This window comes from Microcaecilia unicolor, chromosome 12 (genome assembly GCF_901765095.1).
Source record: "Microcaecilia unicolor chromosome 12, aMicUni1.1, whole genome shotgun sequence".
Classification (NCBI taxonomy): domain Eukaryota; kingdom Metazoa; phylum Chordata; class Amphibia; order Gymnophiona; family Siphonopidae; genus Microcaecilia; species Microcaecilia unicolor.
In genome coordinates, this window is record NC_044042.1 from 79,600,821 (window position 1) to 79,623,427 (window position 22,607).

Here is a 22,607-nt window from a genome sequence, read left to right on the forward strand (position 1 = left end):
CAAGGAAGAAAGATAAGCAGGGCCATTAGAAAAAAGTACTTTCCCCCCTATGTAGTGTTTGAAGACAGGCATAATATGATCGAAATGACGGATAAACACCAAAGTGATTTACAACTTACCCTGCAAAAAGGAACATGAAATAATCAATGAAAAATACCAAAATAAGGGGACCTTTTACTAAGCTGCTGTAAGAAATGGGCTTAGCGTGTCTTATGTAGGACTTTACCACATGCTGAGCCCCTTTTTAGCGCCGTCAATAAAAAGAGCTTTTTTTTCTATTTGTGAAATTTATGGCCGTGTGCTCATGTTAGCATTAGCGTTCCTTTTATCTTGCTGCACCTCATGCCTGGAATAGACTTCCCGAGCATGTACATCTAGCCCCGTCTTTGGCCGTTTTTGAAGTCCAAACTTAAAGCCCACCTCTTTACCACTGCTTTTGACTTCTAACCACTACTCACTTGTCCTTTTATCCTTACCTCTTTATTCCCTTACCCTTAATTATTCTGTTTGTTTACCTGTCTTATATAGATTGTAAGCTCTTTGAGCAGAGACTGTCTTTTTGTGTATGGTGCACAGCGCTGCATATGCCTTGTAGCACTATAGAAATGATAAGTAGTAGTAAGTAGTAGTAGTAGTAGTAGCATTAGCACGTAGCCGTTACAAAAACGAATATGGCAGCAGTTACTGCCTTCTATTTAGCAAGTGCTAAGGGCTCCAACATTGTCAACGTTATTCAGTTAGTGCACACCAATGCCAGCACACTTGCTGAATAATGCTTCCACACCCATTCTCCACCCTGACATGCCTCCCCCCAAAAATAATAATAATAAAAAAAAATACCGCACACTTACCCTAGATTCTATATAACGCAACTGAAATTGAACGTGCAAATCTGGTCATATTCTGGATTTCTGCATGCAATTTAATTACTCAACAAGCTAATTAGTGCTGATAATTGCCATTTAACGAGTAATTATTGACACTAATTGGCACTAATTAGAATTTATGTGCACAACTTTCTAGGCATATTCTGTAAGTTCTAATGTGCGCTGCCAAAAAAGTGGCGGGCGATGGGTATTCCGCAAATCTTCACGCACGGTTATAGAATACCCCTGCCCTGCGCCTAACTTAGGCACTGGTATTTACCATATTGTAAAGGTGGCTAATAAATCCCAAGCAATAAATAATTTCAGTTCTGTACACAATCAGTAACCAATGCAATGATGCCAATGTAGGGAAAGGGGGCTTGATATACTGCCTTTCTGTGTATTTTGCAACTACATTCAAAGTGTATATACAGGTACTTATTTTGTACCTGGGGCAATGGAGGGTTAAGTGACTTACCCAGAGTCACAAGGAGCTGCAGTGGGAATTGAACCCAGTTCCCCTGGATCAAAGTCCATTGCACTAACCACTGGGCTACTCCTCCACTAGCAGCGTTCCATGTAGAAGCCTGCCCTTGCAGATCAGCAACGCGGCCGCGCAGGCTTCTGTTTCTGTGAGTCTGACGTCCTGCACGTATGTGCAGGACGTCAGACACAGAAACAGAAGCCTGCGTTGCTGATCTGCAAGGGAAGGCTTCTACATGGAATGTTGCTAGTGGAATAGCAACATTCCATGTAAAATCTCAAATAGTAGCAACATTCCATGTAGAATCTCAAATAGGGAAAGGGAAATGGGACTTGATATACTGCCTTTCTGTGGTATTTTGCAACTACATTCAAAGTGGTTTACATATATTCAGGTACTTATTTTGTACCTGGGGTAATGGAGGGTTAAGTGACTTGCCCACAGTCAGAAGGAGCTGCAGTGGGAATTGAACTCAGTTCCCCAGGATCAAAGTCCACTGCACTAACCACTAGGCTACTCCTCCACTAGCAACATTCTATGTAGAAGCCTGCCCTTGCAGATCAGCAATGCGGCCGCGCAGGCTTCTGTTTCTGTGAGTCTGATGTGGAGCACTGGTATGAAAAAGATTATAGCATTACCAATTTAAAATTCCTAGTTTTTAAAGTTGTTATGACATCATGGAGAGGAGGCGATCTTGACACACAACTATTATCTTTCTTCTGAACTCGCTAACTCCACATGGTTTAAATGCTGCCTTAGAATTAGTGCATTTCTTATTAGTGGCGTAGCTATGTGGGGCCACTGGGGCCTGGGCCCCCGTAGATTTGGCCCTGGACCCCCCCTGCCGACAATCCTCTGGACCCCCCTCCTGCCACCAACCCTCCCCCACCGCCCGCTACCTTTGCTGGTGGGGGACCCCAACCCCCACCAGCCAAGGCCCTCTTCTTCCGGTGCAAGGCTTCGTTCTGTTTCTGTGAGTCTGACGTCCTGCACATTTGTACAGAACAAAGCCTTGCGCCAGAAGAAAAGGACCTCGACTGGCGGGGGTTGGGGTCCCCCGCCAACAAAGGTAAGCGACGGCGGGAGGGGGGTCAAAAGGGTCATTGGCAGGGGGGGGTCAAAGTTGTTGGTGGTGGCGGCGGGGGGCTTAAATGTGCCCCCTCACCTCGGGCTCTGGACCCCACCTCCTGCCGAAGTCTGACTACGCCCCTGTTTCTTATAAAAATTTAATTTGCTGATTGATTAATATTGCCTCTGTATGATAATTTAGAAATGCACAACAGATATATTCACTAAGAGAAGCCATGCCAAACTGTATGTGGCACAATCTATCTAAGTGACTGTTTTTATATATGTGTTTATTTTTATATCTATTGATACATGGATTGTGGTAGTGTGGTTGCATACACAAAGATCACATTTCAAATTCGTCAGTACATGCAGATCATCTGTAAAAATGTCCAAGAATGATAATATGGAGATCTTTGCTCTCAATAACATGTATAGTCCATATCCTATTTTCCCCTTCCTTTAGTGCAGTTTATCTACGTCTTTCACTATCTATTTTGTCACACAGATCGTTCGTTTCTGCAGTATCTTTAAAAGACAACATAAAACGGTTTTTCATAGTATTTTCTCTGTAGCTGATACTTGTTTCCCTTAGGTGTGGACCGTTTCACCCTCTTTTGTTGGCAATATCAGTTTCATTTCTAACTTGATGCCGTCTTACTTTCTTTTAGCCTACGTCAGCATTTCCATAACCAATTTCATATGCATTTTAGATCACTTTAAATATCTGACGTTTTGCCGGCGTTTTTTTTTTTTTTTTTGCTGTCACGATTTGATGGTTTTTTTTGACAGAACGCTGCACTTGTGCTTTTTTGCTGGTAAGTGTTACTTTTAACCATATTTTTAATCATCTATTGGTCTCCTCACGGTGCTTTGGTTAAAATTGTATGGTTTATGTTTCACAAAGTGGCTTTTGGAAAGATTGGTACGCACTATAATCTTGAGCAGTGTGTGTACTTTTTCAGCTCTGCCACCTTCATTGGTGCCTTCCTTAAACAACTGATTTTATAATTTAATAACAGTCTAGCAAATCATGCTGGCTATATTACTTTTCTTTTCAGAAGCACAATCAGGCAAAGTTAGTCTATGTGACAGGTAGATAATGTTTTTGAAAATGATCTCTATTTATTTGGATTATTATGTAGATTTTTACCATCATATATTTGCAAATATTTATATTATAGTTTCATGATATAAGGTTTTTAGTTTCATGTACACTGTTTTAATAAGTTTTATATTGCTTTAAGTAAAGGTACATATCCCCTCCCGGTAACTACGGAGTAATATGTTCCACCTCTATATTCAGTTTGCATTTTAATGTTAGTGCATAATCTATATCTCCTTCCGTTTGTTGTAGATGAGCACAATTGTTTCGTCTTTCATTATCTATGCCAGACCATGATGAATTAGTTTATTATTATTTTCTATTTTTTAAAAATCTGTCCAGAGCTTATATTCAGATGAGGAGCTTGTTTCCTTTTCATTTTACTATGTATATTTTTAGAGGGAATTTCCCAGTTAACAAGAGGCTTGGTGAGTTTTCTGAAGTTTCTGTTTTTATTTCCTTAGCATACATACAGATTTACAAATGTCCAATCTAACAGTTAATATCCTCATAACAATTTTTCATTTTTTAAAAATTCTAATTTACCTTTTTTAGAATTCTAAATTCTAAATACAATATTCGATATTGTATTTGATATTTGTGCTATTTAATCGTTTCTAAACAGTGTATTATTTTATTATAATTTATTTTCATTGATTGTTTTATATTTATGATTAAAATGTTTGAATTTGGATAAAAATACATGATTTTATATATATTTTTGTATATATATTGTGATAACCACAGTGTCTGCCCTTACATGAGGAGGCCGCCAGAGGGCGCTCTCCCATTGAAAACCTAAAATGTCCTGATCTGGCCACTAGAGGGAGCCAAAGAGTATAGTCCATGGTAGTGACCAGAAGGAACAGCTAGGGGGTGCTCCTGGCATAGGACTTGTACTTCCCGGGGAGGCCACCAGGGGGACTCTCTGAGTGGAAGCTGGATAGGTGGAGAAAGTTCTGGGTGCAGACCTTTCTGGAAGCAGGGGGAGAGGCCTAAAGAAAGGTGGAGTGGATTATTGGGCACCCTATAAAAAGCATCCTCTAGCCAAGGGAGAGAGTATGTGATAACCACAGTGTCTGCCCTTACATGAGGAGGCCGCCAGAGGGCGCTCTCCCATTGAAAACCTAAAATGTCCTGATCTGGCCACTAGAGGGAGCCAAAGAGTATAGTCCATGGTAGTGACCAGAAGGAACAGCTAGGGGGTGCTCCTGGCATAGGACTTGTACTTCCCGGGGAGGCCACCAGGGGGACTCTCTGAGTGGAAGCTGGATAGGTGGAGAAAGTTCTGGGTGCAGACCTTTCTGGAAGCAGGGGGAGAGGCCTAAAGAAAGGTGGAGTGGATTATTGGGCACCCTATAAAAAGCATCCTCTAGCCAAGGGAGAGAGGAGAAGATGGGGGGGGGGGGGGGGGGGGGGACCTGCAACGCCCAGAGCTTGAGAATTACAAGCCGGGAACCGAGGAAAGAGGCTTGCTGAAGTGGAGCTCAAGAGAGAGGTCGGGAGAAGGTTTCCTCCAAACCCAGAGAGGTACTTACCTGGTGGGGGCCAGGCACTGGGTGCTAGTATTATGAACAATTGCTACTGATATTGGAACTGTGAGGGGTTTAAAAAGAACAAACAGCCGTGGGGTGGAGGATAGGACCGTAAGGTTAATGTGAATAAAGAAGGTCCTATCCAGGGGAGGAGGCTGTTATACCCTGAGACCCAGATGTCCCCAGTAAATGGTCTCAGGGGGGGTGAATCGCAGTAGCAGATTAATAGTGGGCAAGCCAGGCCCACAAGACTGTAACCTAGCTAATAAACCGAATTTACATGCAACCAGCTAATTTGCATATTTTTTGCAAGCAGCGGAAGCTGGGCTATCTTCCAGAGAAGGGTGACCTGGGGGCCCCACCAGAAGAACTGGTAAGGTGGGTCGGTTACCAGGTGATACAGCGGGGGAGGCCGGGCCAGGACTGCAGGTTAAGGAAGAGGTCACCCTGAGGGAAAGGGGAGGACCAAACCTAGAGGCCTGAGTCAATGCATTCACAGAGAAGTCTGGTTTCAAGGTGGTTCCCTGAGGCAAAAGGCTGGTGAGGCCGAGCCGGAGCCACTAGAGGGCCACTGCACACCAGAGCACCCCTGTGGGAGTTACAAAGGGCACTATCCCAGATGGAACCTTGTGGTTGAATAACCCCCTGAAGACAAGGACATCAGAGAATCTCTGCTACCCTTGACCGTTGAATAACAGTGGCTGGAAGTTGAAACCAAGGGAAGAGCAGAGGGTTGGTGGAACCCAGGCAATAATTGTATCCCCAGGGAAGTGTGCAGAAAGGCCGGTTTACTACAGGCGGGTTCTGGGGGACTAGAGAACTCTAAAGCGAAGTTGAGTGGAAAAGGCATCAGTCTCCAGAGGAGGTCTCCTGTGTGGGGATAGTGGGAGCTGTCGAGTTCCAGAGGCAAGTCAGCAGAGTGCTACGAGGTCTCCTGTGGGTCCTTTTTTACAATATATATATATATATATGTTTTGATTCATCCATTTATAATTTTTGAAAACTATATTTTTATAATATGATTCGTAGATACTAAAAAAATATTTCTTGGAGTTGTTTAAATGTGATACATTTATATGTTTTTTGTAGAATTATATTTGTGACCCCCAAGGCAGGCACTTCTTGTGCCGAAAAACGACAGTGTCAGGTCCTCTGTGCAAGCTGATTTATTAAAACGTCTTCAACATCATCTCCTGAGTTGGTCTGTTCATCAGTCAGCCTCCACCCCTATGATAGCCACACCCCTTATACCAGCCATGGCTCATATAAACAGACATCAATGAAAATATTATACTAGTATAGGAGAAAAAAATAACGTGATTTGTTTTCATTATAAATAATTTCTGTAAGCTGTTCCAGCTCCAGTAAACCCAATGCAAAATAAGACAGCAGATTTAAATTCTCAAATTTGACATATTCCAAACACTAAAATGAAAATAAAATGATTTTTTTTCTACCTTTGTTGTCTGGTGACTTTGTTTTTCTATCCATATTGGTCCCAGTCTCTGATTCTGCTGCTCTCTATCTGTTCTCTTAACTCCATTTCCAGGGCTTCCTTTCAATTTATTTCTTTACTTTCCTCCTTTCTTCTTCATTTCTTGCCCTACATCCATAAGTAAAAGCTGGGTGCTCCTCCGTGAAATTGACTGGAGGTGGTATAACATGGATCCTGTTTTTGCCTATTTTCTCCATCCATGTGTAGTTTTTCTCCTCTGTTCCCTTTCCCTCATCTTCATCCATGTGCATCATCTTCTTTTTTTCTTTCCTGCCCTCCATCCATGTCCAGCACTTCTCCTCTCTCCTCCCCAGCACTGTTGTTATTCAGAAAGCATTTTTTCTTAAGAGATTGTTTGTCTCCTATGTTTTAGTCAGTCTGTTTATTGCAATATTTTCAAGTCAGAACAAATCCAAAAGAAGACGGTGCATACCTGTTTGCCCAGGAGACTGCCTGAGGATCACAAACCCTGGCTTTGTAGCACACAGTTGCTCACTCTGCTTTTCCCATCACCGGCTCCACCTGCAGACTCTCCAGGGAAGGAAGAGCATTTTTGCACTCAGAGCCACATTACTGTGATTGATAATTAAAACTCTTTCATTTTGTTTTCCCCAACAGCTTCTTTGTCTCCAGTGCATTTTAGTGAAAATTAAAAATGTTTCAGGTGTATGGCAGGAACTCCGGTCATTTCAAGCCGTCTGAATTAAGGGAGTTGAATTACACAATGTGTTATCTTCAGAATGGCCACCAGGTGGTGCACACCTCCTGTCTAATCTTGGATGAGACCTGAACCTTGATTTTAGGAATCTTCTCTTCCTCCCCCATCAAATTAAGCAGTTTAAAAGGGTTTGATTGTTTTTTTTATAATTGTGCAGGTAGGACTCCATAGTCTCTGTTCCTTATGATTTTCTTTCGTGCACTGAAGCTATCCAGCAGTGTGTCTTGAGGTTGTTAGGGCCCTGAGCAAGGTAAGTATTTGGGGACCCCCTTAGAGCAGGACCCACTGTGGGTAAAAAGGCCCAAAAAAGAAATGGCTATATGATAAGTTTGCACTTGCCGTGCAGCCATTTCAGTGGGGGGGGGGGGGGGAGCACTTCCCGCCACCCATTGAGCTGGCACTAAGGGCTCTCGTGCTAACGCAGTGATAACCGCTGCCCGATTACCACTGGGTAACCCCCTGCGGAAATATTTTAAAATATTTCTGGTAGCGCCAGAAATGTCATGCACTGGGGGGTGGAACTACCGCCGGCACCTGTGTTGAACCAGCGGTAGTTCTGGGTTGTTGTGTGGCAACCCTTTGGTAAAAGAGCCCCTTACTATACAATTGTGGAGGGAGAGGGGGTCATATATTTGATACGTTTCTTTTCAGTGGTACAACCAAAGCAGTTTTACATACAGGGTTACAATCAGTAAATGGAGCTCACAAATTGTCACTAAAAAAAAATCAGTGTTCAATGCTGTTCTATAATGGGCACTCAAAAATGAGCACCGATTATAGAATCACTGAGTGCCGATTTCAGCGCCAGGACTTACAGCTGCTGAAACCAGGTGTAATTCCGGGGGCCCACATTGAGCACACATTCGTGCAAATTTTAGGAATGCCCCCGACCTACCCATTCACCTCCCCATGGCCATGCTCCTTCTGAGTTGTGCACTATAGAATTTGGTCACACATTCATGCAAATTGTAGGAATGCCCTTTCTGGGTTGTGCACTATAGAATTTGGTCACACATTGTTATAGCAAGATGTGTGTGCAAATCCAAATTGGCACCAATTAGCAGCACACTATCCAATTGAGTTGGATGCACATCTTTGATCGGTGCCATCTATAGATTCTGGGGGGTACTGCATGCAGGAACTTCTCTGTTCCTAATGGGCAAAGGAGGGTCAAGTGACTTGTCCAGGGTCACAGGGAGCTGTAGTGAGAATTGAACCTGGTTTTCCAGGTTATGGGCTCACTGCACTGGCCATGAGGCCCCTCCTCCACTCCCACCCATACAGGTGGGTGGAGCATGGGCATGTCATGTGACACACATAACTTACAGATTACTATCAGCTGTGGGAGTTGCACGGCATGGCACCCGTAGGAACATCAACTTCCATCAGCAACTGATATGACAGAGGTTGGCGTACTTAACTTTTAGCACACCACGGCGACTTTGCACTTACCTTCTATAATGGCTTAGACACACTCGAGAAGGCATTATAGACTTGGTGCAAAGCACATCCCATTATGGCACTTACATCTTGGCATCCATTGCCTTGGGTATAAACTTGGAGTGTAAGTCCTCTGGGCTGAAATTGTAATTTGCCTTGAGCCTGGATTTTTGAAAGGTAAGTAATTAAATCCAAAATCTGAATTTTTCTCCATGAAGCTGCAGTAAAAGTTCTATTATGGATGTTTTAATATTTTGGGGGGGTGGGGGGGGGGGGGACTGGAGGAAGATTAGATAAATAGTTGCATGTTGAGCAGCACCTCCAGTGCGTGGGGTTCCTTACATACACTGGTGGAGACAGAGTTCATCAATATTTTCCATTTTTCCATTAGCCATCCCTCTTTCCTTCCCCACTATCCAAACCTCCACCTACCTCCTCCATCTTCTCTCCTCCCCTAATAACCACATCATGGGGGGAAGGGAGGATACACACATTCCAGAGAAGGGCTACCCATTGACAGATTCCCCTAATGTACTCCATAGGCACCTCACTCCCACCCCTATCCAGCATACAATAGTTGAACATTTAAAAACAAATAAAATCACTTCATTGCAAAAAATAAAAAAAATCAGTCCACCCCCTCCTCCCTTCCAGAAAATTACCCATTGCAAAATCTGTGGAGCTCTGTGCCTGAAGCTGCTGCTCAGTTTTTTCTCCCTCTTCCCCGAGGTCACCGCCACAGCATCACCATCACGAGGAACAAGTAGCTGACCTAAGATACCTCCTGCATCACTTAAGCTTTTGCACTGACTCTTTCAAACTCTGGTTTAATATAAAGGTACACGGTGCAGCTTGCCATTCTCACCTTGACACAGTTCAGATCTAAGAACTATTTTCTTCCTGGGGCTTCATTTTCCACTGCTATTTTGGATGGCAAATACTGAATTGGGGGAGAGAGCAGAAAAGCTTCATATTTAGGTGGTCCTGGTGTGAGCTAATTTTTAGTCCTCTAATATTAAATAAACAGAGGCAGAGATAAGAAGGATGCTGGATAAACTCTGGGGACCAGGCTTACTAAGTAATCTCCTACCTTTTGTATGGAGATAAGAAAGCTTAGTGACGCACGGAAGGCAACACTGCAAACAGGAGCTGTAACCATAATAAAAAGCGTACATCTTTTAGTTTAATAGGTGTGAACCATAAGAACTATGGTGGGGAGGGGGATTCTATCAGTGGTGCTCAAAAATCGGCACGAAGCACTATTCTGGATGAGCAGTCTCTATACTCTAGCACTTAAGAGCCAATTCCCTGAAATCTAGTGTAAATGCTGGTGTCTGACTCATGGCATTTGGGTGAGTATGTTTTATTGTGAGTTGTAGGCGGCATAGAAATTTTTAAATAAATAAATGGCTCTATTCTCAAGACCAGCTTTATCACTGGACCGGGTGAAGCTCTGGCCCAGGGCGCCAGTGATTAAGGGCACCAAAATACCCAGCCTCTGACCTCACCTGGTCTACAGATTAAGCCTTTTCTACCCTCCCCCCCACCCTACCCTGGTTCAGACTCTCCCCTTCTCTCTTCCCCTTTCACCCTCCCCAGGGGTCCAGCACTGGTCCCTCACCCCCTGGATCTTCCTGCCTCCTCTGATGTAATTTCCTGTGGGCGGGATGCAGCAGAGGGAAGACCCTGACATGCTGCTGTTGCTGCGCTGGGTGACCAATGTAAACTTTACAGGCTGAGGGGGAGTTGAGAAAGGTGAGGGATCAGTGCTGGACCCATGGGGAGGACGAAAGAGGAGGAACTTTTCAGCACCCAAGTTTGGACGCCATTTATAAAATCCAGGGGATACCGTATTAGGACAGCAAGGAAGGAGAAATAAAAATAAGACCAAGAAAGTATGCAAAAACAACAACATGTTAAAATGACATTTTGAGAGATGTAGCTGGATGTTTAAAAGTTCCAGAAAATGAAGGGGAGGAACATCTTCCGGAGGCAATGTCTCTCCAAATGAGTTATTTTTGTGCATGCATCCAATCACAGCAAAGGCACCAAAAAATTGACAGACAACACTGTAAAGTCCAATTCTTTATTGCATCCTCTGACTCAACACAGGCTTGTGTTTCGGCCAAAGGCCTGCCTCAGGAATCTAAAGAAATATACTGTAAGTATCACACCAAACATTTAATAAAACCAATATAAAAATATATATTAAAAAATGTTTGATCACAATAAAATATATGCAAAAGGGAAGATGACAGTATGAAATATGGCAAACAAATATAAAATATGAATATAGATATTGTCACAATGTTAACAGAAAAAAAACATAGACATATATAATAAAATACAAATCACAAAATGCAAAAAAGCTTTTATACTAAACACTAAATACAAAAATTTAATACATCATGTGACATAATCAATAAAGGAGAACAATACCTCTATTGGATATGTAGGACAACAATGTTGAAAATTTTCAGCGTATAATAACAATATGAACCACTACAAATAAATAAAAACAAGATATAAAGACATAACATAATAAAACAGGTTAAATGAGAAAAAGCAATAATAACTATCCCCCCTGTTTACTAAGCCCCGCGGCAATGCCAACACAGCCCATTCAAAGTGACCCTGTAATCCATGGCTCAAATACACCTTTGCAGAAAGTGTCAGCATGTTCCTTTCTTTCTTTTTTTAATGAACAGGAAGACCTATAGCAAACCTTTAGCCACATTTCTGACAGTCTGAGACCCTGTGCCACCATCAATAATACAAAATGTTTCTATCCTTTCTATCTCACTGTTATCACATAGTGCAGGGAATAAAGACTAGTGATATCTATTCCTTTTATATCACTGTATCACACGCTGCAGGGAATAAAGACCATCCCCAGTGATTTCTGTAAGTATATAAGCATCGCCATACTGCAACAGACTGAAGATCCATCAAGCCCAGTATTCTGTTTCCTAAAGCAGCCAATCTAGGTCACAAGTACCTAGCATGATCCCAAAAAAGTAAAATAGATTTCATGCTTCTTATCTTAGGAAAAAGCAGTGGATTTCCCCAAGTCCACTTTAATAATTGTTTATGTACTTTTATTTTAGGAATTTGTCAAACCTTTTTTAAAATCCTGGTATGCTAACCACTTTTACCACATTCTCTGGCAGTGAATTCCAGAGCTTAATTACACGTTGAGTGAAGAAATATTTTCTCTGATTTGTTTTAAATTTACGACTTAGTAGCTTCATTGCGGGCCCCGTAGTCCTTGTACTTTTGGAAAGAGTAAACAAGTGATTCGTCTACCCATTCTACTCCACTCAGTATTTTATAGACTTCTATCATATCTCCCCTCAGCCGTCTCTTCTCCAAGCTGAAGAGTCCTTGCCTCTTTAGCCTTTCCTCATAGGGAAGTTGTCCAATCCCCTTTACCAGTTTCATCACCATTCTCTGTATCTTTTCTAATTCTGCTATATCTGTTTTAAGATACAATGATCAAATTGCACATAATTGTTGTGTGGTCACACCATGGAGCAATACAAAGACATAATATTCTCAGTTTTGTTCTCCATTTCTTTCCTAATAAATCCTAGCATTCCATTTGCTTTCTTAGCTGCTGCTAAGACATAAGACATAAGCATCGCCACACTGGGACAGACCAAAGGTCCATTTAGCACAGCACCCTGTCTCCGACAGTGGCCAATCCAGGTCACAATCACCGGACAAGATCCACGGAGCAAAGCATTTTGTACTGCTTGTCCCAGGAATAGTGGATTTTTCCCTACGTCCATTTAATAACATTCTATGGCCTTTTCCTTCAGGAAGCTGGCCAAACCTTTCTTAAACTCTGCTAAGCTAACCGCCTTTACCACATTCTCCGGCAACAAATTCCAGAGTCGAATTATGCGCTGAGTAAAGAAAAATTTTCTCGTATTTGTTTTAAACTTACTGCACTCCAACTTCATCGCATGCCCCCTTGTCCTAGTATTTTTGGAAAGCGTGAACAGACGCTTCACATCTACCCGTTCCACTCCACTCATGATTTTTTAGACCTCTATCATATCTCCCCTCAGCTTTCTTTTCTCCAAGCTGAAGAGCCCCAGCCGCTTTAGCCTTTCCTGATAGGAAAGTCGTCCCATCCCCATAATCATCTTTGTTGCCCTTCTCTGCACCTTTTCTAATTCCACTATATCTTTTTTGAAGTGCTGCTGCACACTGAGCAGTGGGTTTCTACATATCATCAGTGATATCATCAAAATTATTTATTTATTTACAGCATTTACTAACTTGCACAATCTCAATAATTCTCTGTAACTTACAAAAATAACATTCACAATAAAAACATACCGGCTCCTTTTACCAAGTGACGGGCTACTGCAGCAGCCTGGCAGTACTTCGCACCCCTAGCACGCCGTCATTTCTGGCGCCATTTTTTTTTGTAGCACCGGAGTGTACCCCTGCTGCCTGGTTGGGTGGCGGTAAGAGCTCCCCCCCGATATGGCCGTGTGGCAAGTGCTTTGCTTGACGCACAGCCATTTCCTGTAGGAAAGCGAGACTTCCCTTTTACCAGCTGCGGTAAAAGGGGGCCTCGGCGCGCGTGTAAAACATGCGCTGACACCAGTGCCGGCCCCCTTTTGCCACAGGTTGGTAAAAGGGGCCCTACATAAATGCTTTTTCTGGATGGTGACTCCAGATGTGGAACCTTGCATCATATAGCTAGAGTTTGGATTCCTCTTCTCTGCATACATCACTTTGTACTTGTTCACATGTCATTTATTTATTTGGATTTTGCTTACACCTTTTCAGTAGTAGCTCAAAGTGAGTTACATTCAGGTACACTGGGTATTTGCCATTTGGATGCCCAGTTTCCCAGTCTCGTAAAAGTCCACTTGTAATTTAACAACTTTGAATAACTTTGTGTTGTCAGAAAATTTGATCATCTCACTCATTATTCCTGCATCCAGATCATTTATAAATATGTTTACAAAAACCGCAGACCCAGCACAGATCCCTAGGGAACCCCCTTATTTAGCCTCACTCTTTTAGCCCCTTTTACTAAGCAGTGGTAAGCCCAACACAGGCTTACCGCTTGCTAAACAGGAAGTACCGCCGACTACCGCAGCAGCCCGGCTGTACTTTTCACCAGTAGCATAGGAAGGGCGGGGCAGTCCGCCCCGGGTGCACGCTGCTGGAGGGTGCAGAGAGCAGCCGTGCTCCTGTCGGCTCCGCTGGTTCCCTGCTCCCTCTGCCCCGGAACAGGTTACTTCCTGTTCCAGGGCACAGGGAGCCAGTGGAGTCGACAGGTGTGCGGCTGCTCTCTGTACCCTCCAGCAGCCAAAATGCACTCGGGGGGGGGGGGGGGGGTTGATGTGCTGGGCAGAGGGGTGTCATTGCGCTGGGGGGGGGGGCTTGATGCCCCGGGGAGGGGGGTGTCGTGCTGCACCCGGGGGGGGGGGAGGGTTGCAGAGGCGATCCGTCCCGGGTGGCGGCTGACCTAGGATCGCCACTGCTTTCCACCCCTAGCGCGCCATCATATCCGGCGCTACAAAAATAGCGTGGGAGCCCTTACCGCCACCTCAGTGGTTGGCGGTAAGGTCTCCCCCTTGAAATGGCAGCGTGGCAAGTGCTTTACTGCTGGGAATAAAGACCACCCCCAGGGATATGTACTACTACTATTTAGCATTTATATAGCGCTACAAAGCGTACGCAGCGCTGCACAAACTATTGCTTCTTTCTCACACATATCACAGGCTGCAGGAAACAAAGACCATTTCCAGGCCTTTCTAGCCACTGGAGGGGTTAACGACTATCCCCAGGCATTTGTATCCTCCCTGTATCACACAGTGCAGGGAATAAAGAAGATTGAACAGGGATGTGCTTGTTCATCTCACTGTATGGGACAGAACAAAACTATTTCCATTTTCTACTCTTCTTATATACATAAAATCTTAGATTTTTTTTTCTTTGTGGTGATGGACAAATGTTGTGTAGAGTTTGTGCTGATCCCTGGTGCTTAGATGTGACAGGAGCAGTTTTCTACTGAAATACACTGAAAGGCCAAGAACTGATCACTAGGTGGGAGACTCGGGTCCCTGTAGGCCGGGGCTTGGGCTTAGGAATGGTGCAGCTGGAGAGAGAGAGGAGGACTGAAGGGTCGGGAACCAAGAGCAGCAAGAAGCCAGAGAGAAACAGTTAATCCTTTCAGAGCAGAATAGGAAGGAGGGAGCTGCGGAAAGGAAATGTAGAGATTTCCAAGGCAGTAATAATCTGGGCGAGAGGAAGGCAGCCTCTGTGGGCTGGGCTCTGCCGCCTCCTTTCACAGCACGACCCAGGACACAGACACCAACCAGTCCAAAACCTTTGCAGAGAAGCAGCAGCTGCTACCCAGGAGCCCAAAGCTTTCCCCAGCCACATCCATGTTGGGCCGTCTCTGGAATATGATATGTGGCAAGAAGAAGCGCCAGGGGACCACGGCAGACCCCAGCCAGGACGGTGCAGGGGCTACAAAGGCATTGGGGCTCCGGGCACTGAAGAAGATGGGTAAGTGGGTTCTCGGGGTCGGGGGGGGGATCGGGGGGGGGGGGGGGGGCAAAGCTTCGCTCTGGGGTTTTCTGCAATATTTGTCTCAGGGAGAGACGGTATCCGCCTGTTTATTCCATGGGCATTGGAGGGTCGGGCGAGGCAGGGAGGCAGAGCCAAAAGCAGAGGACAGAAAAAGTTTCCTGAAATCTCGGTTCCCCCCCCCCTCCCCCAACTTACTGCCAGAGATCTTTATCCTTGCGGTGGGTTGTTCTTGTTAATGTTTTCGCTTCACATCTCTGCCCCCAGTTCTCCCAAGCTCTGAAGAATGAGTTACCTTTCTGGATCCTCTTTAATGAAATGTGTGGTAGCCAGTTAGAAAGAAAAACAAAAACAGAAAACTAAAATGACACCTTTTTATATTGGACTAGCTTCCCAAGGCAATAACTTAGCATTGAACAAAAGTTGACAATTATTCTCTTTATAAATCTAGACTTTGCAATTATTTTATTAGGAACCTCCCCCCCCCCCCCCCCCCCCCATCCTTCTCCTTCCCAGACTGTGTGACTTTGTTTAAGAAAATATTATCTTATGCAGTGTGTCTGGCTCTCAATGAGTTTTCTGTACTCCAAGCAGCCAAGGTTATGTTATGTGCAGCCACCTCTGGGATGGATGGATGTGTTTCTCGGTAACAGTTTATTTATTTGTTACATTTGTATCCCACATTTTCCCACCTATTTGTAGGCTCAATGTGGCTTACATAGTACCGGACAGGCCTTTGCAGGCTCCGGTGTGAACAAATACAGGGTGATGTTGTGGTAAGATCAAATTCATGTGGCACAGCCACATTAGGGAATGGGAGAACGGAAGAGTTGTGTTATGTCCATTACGTGCTTTAGTTTGGTTGTGTTGTAGAGATTAGGCATTTAAGTTGGATCGGTAGGGTATGCCTTTTTAAACAGGTTGGTTTTTAGTGATTTCCGGATGTTTAGGTGGTCGTAGGTCGTTTTCAAGGCTTTGGTAATATGTTCCACATTTGTGTGCTTATGAAGGAAAAACTAGATGCGTAAGTTGTTTTGTATTTAAGTCCTTTGCAGCTTGGGTAGTGCAGATTTAGATAAGATCATGTTGATTCGGATGTATTTCTAATTGGTAAGTCGATCAAGTCTGTCATGTAACTCGGGGCTTCTCCGTAGATGATTTTGTGAACCAAGGTGCAGATTTTGAAGGGGAGAAGATCCCCGGTTATTACCAGTACTGAGGGGAGATGGGAGGGAATGTTCTTCAGTTGAAATTGTTCAGAGGCAGGGTCAGGATTAGAACCTTGGACAATTGACATCTGATTTTTTTTTCTGAACGGTTTTAGCTTCTTGAGATTTGGCTGGTGATTTTGTCTGATAGATCAGTTTCTAGAAAGTTAGTGCAAAAGGAGCCAGGAAAGCCCCAGGGCCCGGTGGCAGCTTCCCTTCTAAGATCTCCATTGCTCAACTTTATTCATCCCATCTCTGGTTTTCTCAAAACCCAGCCTCCAGGCTTCTCTGATTCTGCCAGGGGCTCACCTTGGCCTCTTCTCATCTCTTTACTACTTATTTGAGATCTATAAATGTATTCACTCTGGTGCTCCCCAGTATCTCTCCATACTCGTCCTTCCCTACACCCCTTCCCGTGCACTCTGCTCCATGGATAAATCCTTATTATCTGTTCCCTTCTCCACTACTGCCAACTCCAGACTTCGCGCCTTCTGTATCACTGCACCCTACGCCTGGAATAAACTTCCTGAGCCCCTACGTCTTGCCCCATCCTTGGCCACCTTTAAATCTAGACTGAAAGCCCATCTCTTTAACATTGCTTTTGACTCGTAACCACTTGTAACCACTCGCCTCCACCTACCCTCCTCTCTTCCTTCCCGTTCACATTAATTGATTTGATTTGCTTACTTTATTTATTTTTTGTCTATTAGATTGTAAGCTCTTTGAGCAGGGACTGTCTTTCTTCTATGTTTGTGCAGCGCTGCATATGCCTTGTAGCGCTATAGAAATGCTAAATAGTAGTAGTAGTAGTAGTAGTGTTCTTCCCTTTATAACACCTGCAAAATCCTGTCAAGTGCTCTTCTCTTTTCACAAGCTTCTCGCATTTTCTTTATCACTGTTCTATATTTTCCCACCTTTTATTTTATTGTTTATTTATTTATTGCATTTGTACCCCACATTTTCCCACCTATTTGCAGGCTCAATGTGGCTTACATAGTACTGTCAAAGGCGTTTGCCCAGTCGGTGGATAACAAATACAAAGTTGTATAGTGATCGTATGAGGTATAAGTGGAGGGTTGGAATGGATGAAGATTGCGTGTTGTCCTGTTCGATCATAGTCATGCTGTGTTGGTAGGTGAAGAGGGTTACGTGGGGTCGTTGGAGTAGGCCTTTTTGAAGAGGTTGGTTTTTAGTGATTTCCTGAAGTTCAAGTGGTCCTGGATTGTTTTCACAGCTTTTGGGAGCCCATTCCATAGTTGTGCGCCTATGTAGGAGAAGTCGGCTGCGTAAGTTGTTTTGTATTTCAGTCCTTTGCAATTTGGGTAGTGTAGGTTTAGGTAGGATCTTGACGATCCGACTTTGTTTCTTATTGGTAAGTCTATGAGGTCTGTCATGATTTTGTGGACTAAGGTGCAGATTTTGAAGATGATCCGTTCTTTGACTGGGAGCCAATGTAACTTTTCTCGAAGGGGTTTGGCACTTTCAAAGCGTGTTTTGCTGAATATCAGCCTGGCTGTTGTATTTAGGGCTCCTTTTACAAAGTGTTGCTTCCGATTAGCCTGCGCTGAATGTGACAAAGCCCGTGGGAATTGAATGGGATTCTTTGCGTTCAGCACACCGCTAATTGGTAGCATCGCTTTGTAAAATGAGCCCCCTTAGGGCCCCTTTTACTAAGCTGCGGTGAAAGGGACCCTGCGCTAGCGGCAGCCTGAGTTTTTGCCATGCACAGTCCCCTTTCACTGCAGCAGGTTAAAAAGGTGGAAAAAAAAGAAATGGCCGTGTAGTAAGTTTGCACTTGCCACATGGTCATTTCAGGGGGGAGCAATGACCGCCACCCATTGAGGTGGCGGTAAGGTCTCCCATGCTAACCCAGCAGTAACTGGGCATCATGTAGCCCTGCTCGATTACCGCTAGGTAACCCCCCTGTAGTGATAATTTTTTTAAAATACCAGCAGCGCCAGAAATGTCACACCAGGGCCGCCGAGAGGGGGGCAAAATTCCCCGGGCCCGGCGCCGGGGTCAGGCCGCCGGTGCTGCAGTTCCCGGTCTCACTTGCCTGCCTCCTCGAAGTGGCAGTCACAGATCGCCTTCCTTCGGGCCTTCCCTCCCTGTGTCCCGCCCTCGCAGAAACCCGAAGTTACATCAGACGAGGGCGGGACACAGGGAGGGAAGGCCAGAAGAGAGGCGATCTGCAACTGCTGCCTTGAATGCAGGGGGCCTGGAGCTGTGGAAGCAGGCAGGTGAGACCGTGGACTGCAGTGGCGGGGGTGCAACGGGGGCAGCAGCGGCAGGGGGAGCGACAGGGGGTGGCAGCGGCAGCGGCGGGGGGGCGGCGGGGGGGGGGGGGCGGAGGCGGGGCAGCCTTGCCCCGGGCCCGGCCTAGTCTCTCGGCGTCCCTGTGCCACACACTGGGGGTGGAACTACTACCAATAGCCATGGTGGGTCGGCGGTAGTTCCGTATTGACGTGTTGCAACCCTTTAGTGAAAGGACTCCTTAGTTATTTTCTTTTACCTATCTTTCACCTTTCTAGAGTCAGGTCAAGGTGAGGAACAGCAGCTGTTTTGGGTCAAAGAGCTAGTTGGAATTATGGTTCTCCAGAGATATCTCTTTGGGATATTTATTACCAGTAAAGAGAGATGTGACTCAGGATCCTGGGAATATTGCTGCACTCAGAACAGAATAAGCAACCTCAGACTGATAATTTAATGAAGGGTTTATGCTGCAGCTTTGTATCATTGGTAATTGGCTGTCATGTTGTCACAGGAGAATTTGGTCACTGTGGTTCAGGTATCAATTATGTTTCTGTTTATTAGATTATCCTTCTATGGCACAACCAAAGTGGTTTAAATATTACATACAAGTTCATTCTCAGGCCCATCTGAGTAGGTTGCCTTAAACAGTGAATTCAGGAATGATCAGTGAAATAAATTTCAGTATTACATAGTAACATAGTGGTTTACGGCAGATAAAGACTTGAGTGGTCCATCCAGTCTGCCCAAGTTACACTCATTATCAGTTCATGATTAAACCAACAGTGAATGTGACATAAAAGGCATCTACTTGATCCTGATCTTTCTTTGCCGTTCCTGGGACACAGACTGTAGGAGTCCACCCAGCACTGTCCTTAAATCCCAACTACTGGAGTTGCCATCAAAGTCCACTCCAGCCCAGGGACGTAGCCAGACTTCGGCGGGAGGGGGGGTCCAGAGCCTGAGGTGAGGGGGCACATTTTAGCCCCCCTAGCGCTGCCGACCCCTACCCCCGCCATTTTTGACCTCCCTGCCGCCGCCACCACCTTTGACCCCCCCCCAGTGCCAACCCTTTCGACCCCCTCTTCCCACCGTTGACAACCCTCCCCTGCCGCCGCTGTCAGGTACCTTTGCTGGCGGGGGTCCCCAACCCCTGCCAGCCGAAGTCCTCTTTTCCGGCGCAGCCGCGTTGCTGATCTGCAAGGGTAGGCTTTTGTTTCTGTGAGTCAGGATGTCAGACTCACAGAAACAGAAGCCTGCGCGGCTGCGTTTCTGATCTGCAATGTGGCCGCGCCGGAGGACTTTGGCTGGCAGGTGTTGGGGACCCCCGCCAGCAAAGGTACCCGTCGGCGGCAGGGGCGGAGGAAGGTTGGCGGCAGGGGGGCCAGGGCCAAATCTACGGGGGCCCATGCCCCCATTGCCCCACATAGCTACTACACCCCTGCTCCAGCCTATCTTAGTCTGTCTTCCATATACAGGACACATACTGTACAAATCTGCCTTAGATCCTCACAGCTGCAGTTGCTACGTAAGTACACCTCAACGTATCAGTATTTAAAAAAGGTTGAAGATTTCAGATCATTTCGCTACTGTATTAAAATGGTTACACTGGTTCCTTGTCAGTCAAAGAATTACCCTGTTTCCACGAAAATAAGACATACCCTGAAAATAAGACCTAGTAGAAGTTTTGCTGAATTGCTAAATATAAGGCCTCCCCCGAAAGTAAGACCTAGCAAAGTTTTTGTTTGGCCCCGATGGGACATGGACACAGAAACCTTAATTTTTTTCGCTGCAACCCAAAGCCGAAATAATCCTACCTAATAAAAAGCACATCCAACGTTCTGAAGCCGCCAGTGTTGCAGTGAAGCCTGAAGCCCTGAAGTGTTCATCGGCTTCGTAATATCTCCGCCCTCCTCCACTCGCTAGCCCTGCCCTCGGAGCACAGCTGATCACAACAAAGTTGCTCGTGCTGTTCCGCCCTCCTGCCCCTCGCGCCATGTCACTCAGTTCCTCGCGCTGCTAAAAAAAACGTCATGGGGGCAAGGGGTCAGTAACATGGAGGGGGGGTTGAAATCGAAGGGATGAGGGAATCTACAACTCCATGGGAGGGGCATGGGCGGAGCTTCGAAACAAGCAGGACTGGTTGGAGGTGGTGTTGAAAGACGTTAAAAGAAAAAAAAAAGGATGAGAGCCTAAGTTGCAATGCCACACCCCTAAGCAAAAACAGGCAATGTTCATTTTTTTTGTTCAACAATAAATGTGAATTCTTCTTCATGAAAAAATAAGACATCCCCTGAAAATAAGACCTAGCGCATCTTTGGGAGCAAAAATTAATATAAGACACTGTCTTATTTTCGGGGAAACAGGGTAAGTTCAAGTTTCTATCCTCAACTTTTCATACCTTGTCAGATCAGCTACTTGTGAAATAAATGGGAAGAATGTGTTCCTAATAGCTGAAATCATAACAGGGCTGCCTTTTCTCACTGTCTTGCTTGACTGAGATGCAAATTCTGGGTTTCTTTTAGCAATTCCTGCACAGCAAATGAGAGGAAGCCCATAGGAATTGAACGGGCTTCCTCTAATTTGCTGCACCGAGAATTGGTAGCATGGTTTTGTAAAAGAAGCCTTCGATTTCCAGAGATATGCATATGCCACTTTTTTATATTTTAGAAAGGCATTTAAAACCTTATTTTTATCTGATGTTTTAAAGAATATTCTTATGTTTATAATGTATGTTTAGTTTATTTTTATATTATTGTTGTGTGGTTTTATTTGTTATTGTTTTATTGTTTGTACCACCTTGAGTCCCTATGAAGATTAGGCAACTTATAAGCAAAATTTATTTATTTATACATACATACATACTTGTATACCACAATTATCCAAAACTGAGTTTCGGTTCAATGTGGCTTATATTTAACAGTTCTTAGAGATCACATTGATTCAATTACATTTATAAGGTTGTATGATGCTGTGTTTTACAGTGGTTGGCAAGATAACTATTAGTCATTGTGTTTCTTGAGAAGATATGTCTTAGTTCATTTCTTAAATGAAAAGATGCATTACAGTTAGAGGTTGTGTTGCGTATTGTTGTTCCAAAATGACTAGTGCATATTTTACTCATAGAATTTCCTGATGGGGTAGGTCTTTAGGTCTTTTCTGAACTGGAGGTAGATCGTAATGCATCTTATGACTATGGGAATTGAATTCCACCACGTTGAGCCCAGGTAGCTAAATCCCGCCGTGTAGGTAGACTTGTATAGTATAGTGTTTGCAGTCGGGCAGGTGACGTAGTAGGTAACCTCTGGTTCCTTGTTTGCATTCCGTGGTGATATGTAAACCACACTGAACCCTGGAAAGGAGATATTAGCGGTATACAAGAATTTATTTGAATTGAATTGACAGTTTGATCATTGTCTACCGTGTAATCCAGTGCCATGCTAAACAGTATTTTGAAGATGATTGTGCTGGTTTTGAAAAATAGTCGTCGTCTTTACCGGGAGCCAATGTAGCATTATAAGCATTATCATGTTTGACTATTTTAAATGGAATAACAAGGAAAAAAACCCCATAAATATCAGTGAATCAATACGCACAATAAAATATCATGGACAGAATCACAAACATTGATGCAACATTAAAGATCATAAACTATTAAACAACTAAGTTCAAATGACAAATACAAGGGAAGCAGTTTTCAATGTCAGTGGCTTCTTTTCCCTGTGGACTTTTCACCAGGTCTCAACCTGCCTGCATACTTGCCCTTTGAAAACTGCCTGGGGAAATTATCCACAGAGATTGGCACCTGATTTTTTTTTGTGGGCACGTTCTCCCTTCCAAACACATGTGCTGTTTTGAAAATGCAGTACAGGCAGTG

The 22,607-nt window shown here is 44.4% G+C and overlaps 1 protein-coding gene across 1 annotated transcript in view; it reads left to right on the forward strand.

Moving 5' to 3' along the window:
- The first annotated feature begins 15,020 nt into the window (after positions 1-15,020).
- PLCD3 (phospholipase C delta 3) overlaps positions 15,021-22,607 on the forward strand; it is a 144,296-nt gene continuing 136,709 nt past the window's right edge. The window contains exon 1 of the mRNA XM_030221243.1: positions 15,021-15,251. Within this exon, the coding sequence (XP_030077103.1) occupies positions 15,128-15,251 (124 nt within the window). The 5' untranslated portion in view covers positions 15,021-15,127. The remainder of the gene's footprint in view (positions 15,252-22,607) is intronic.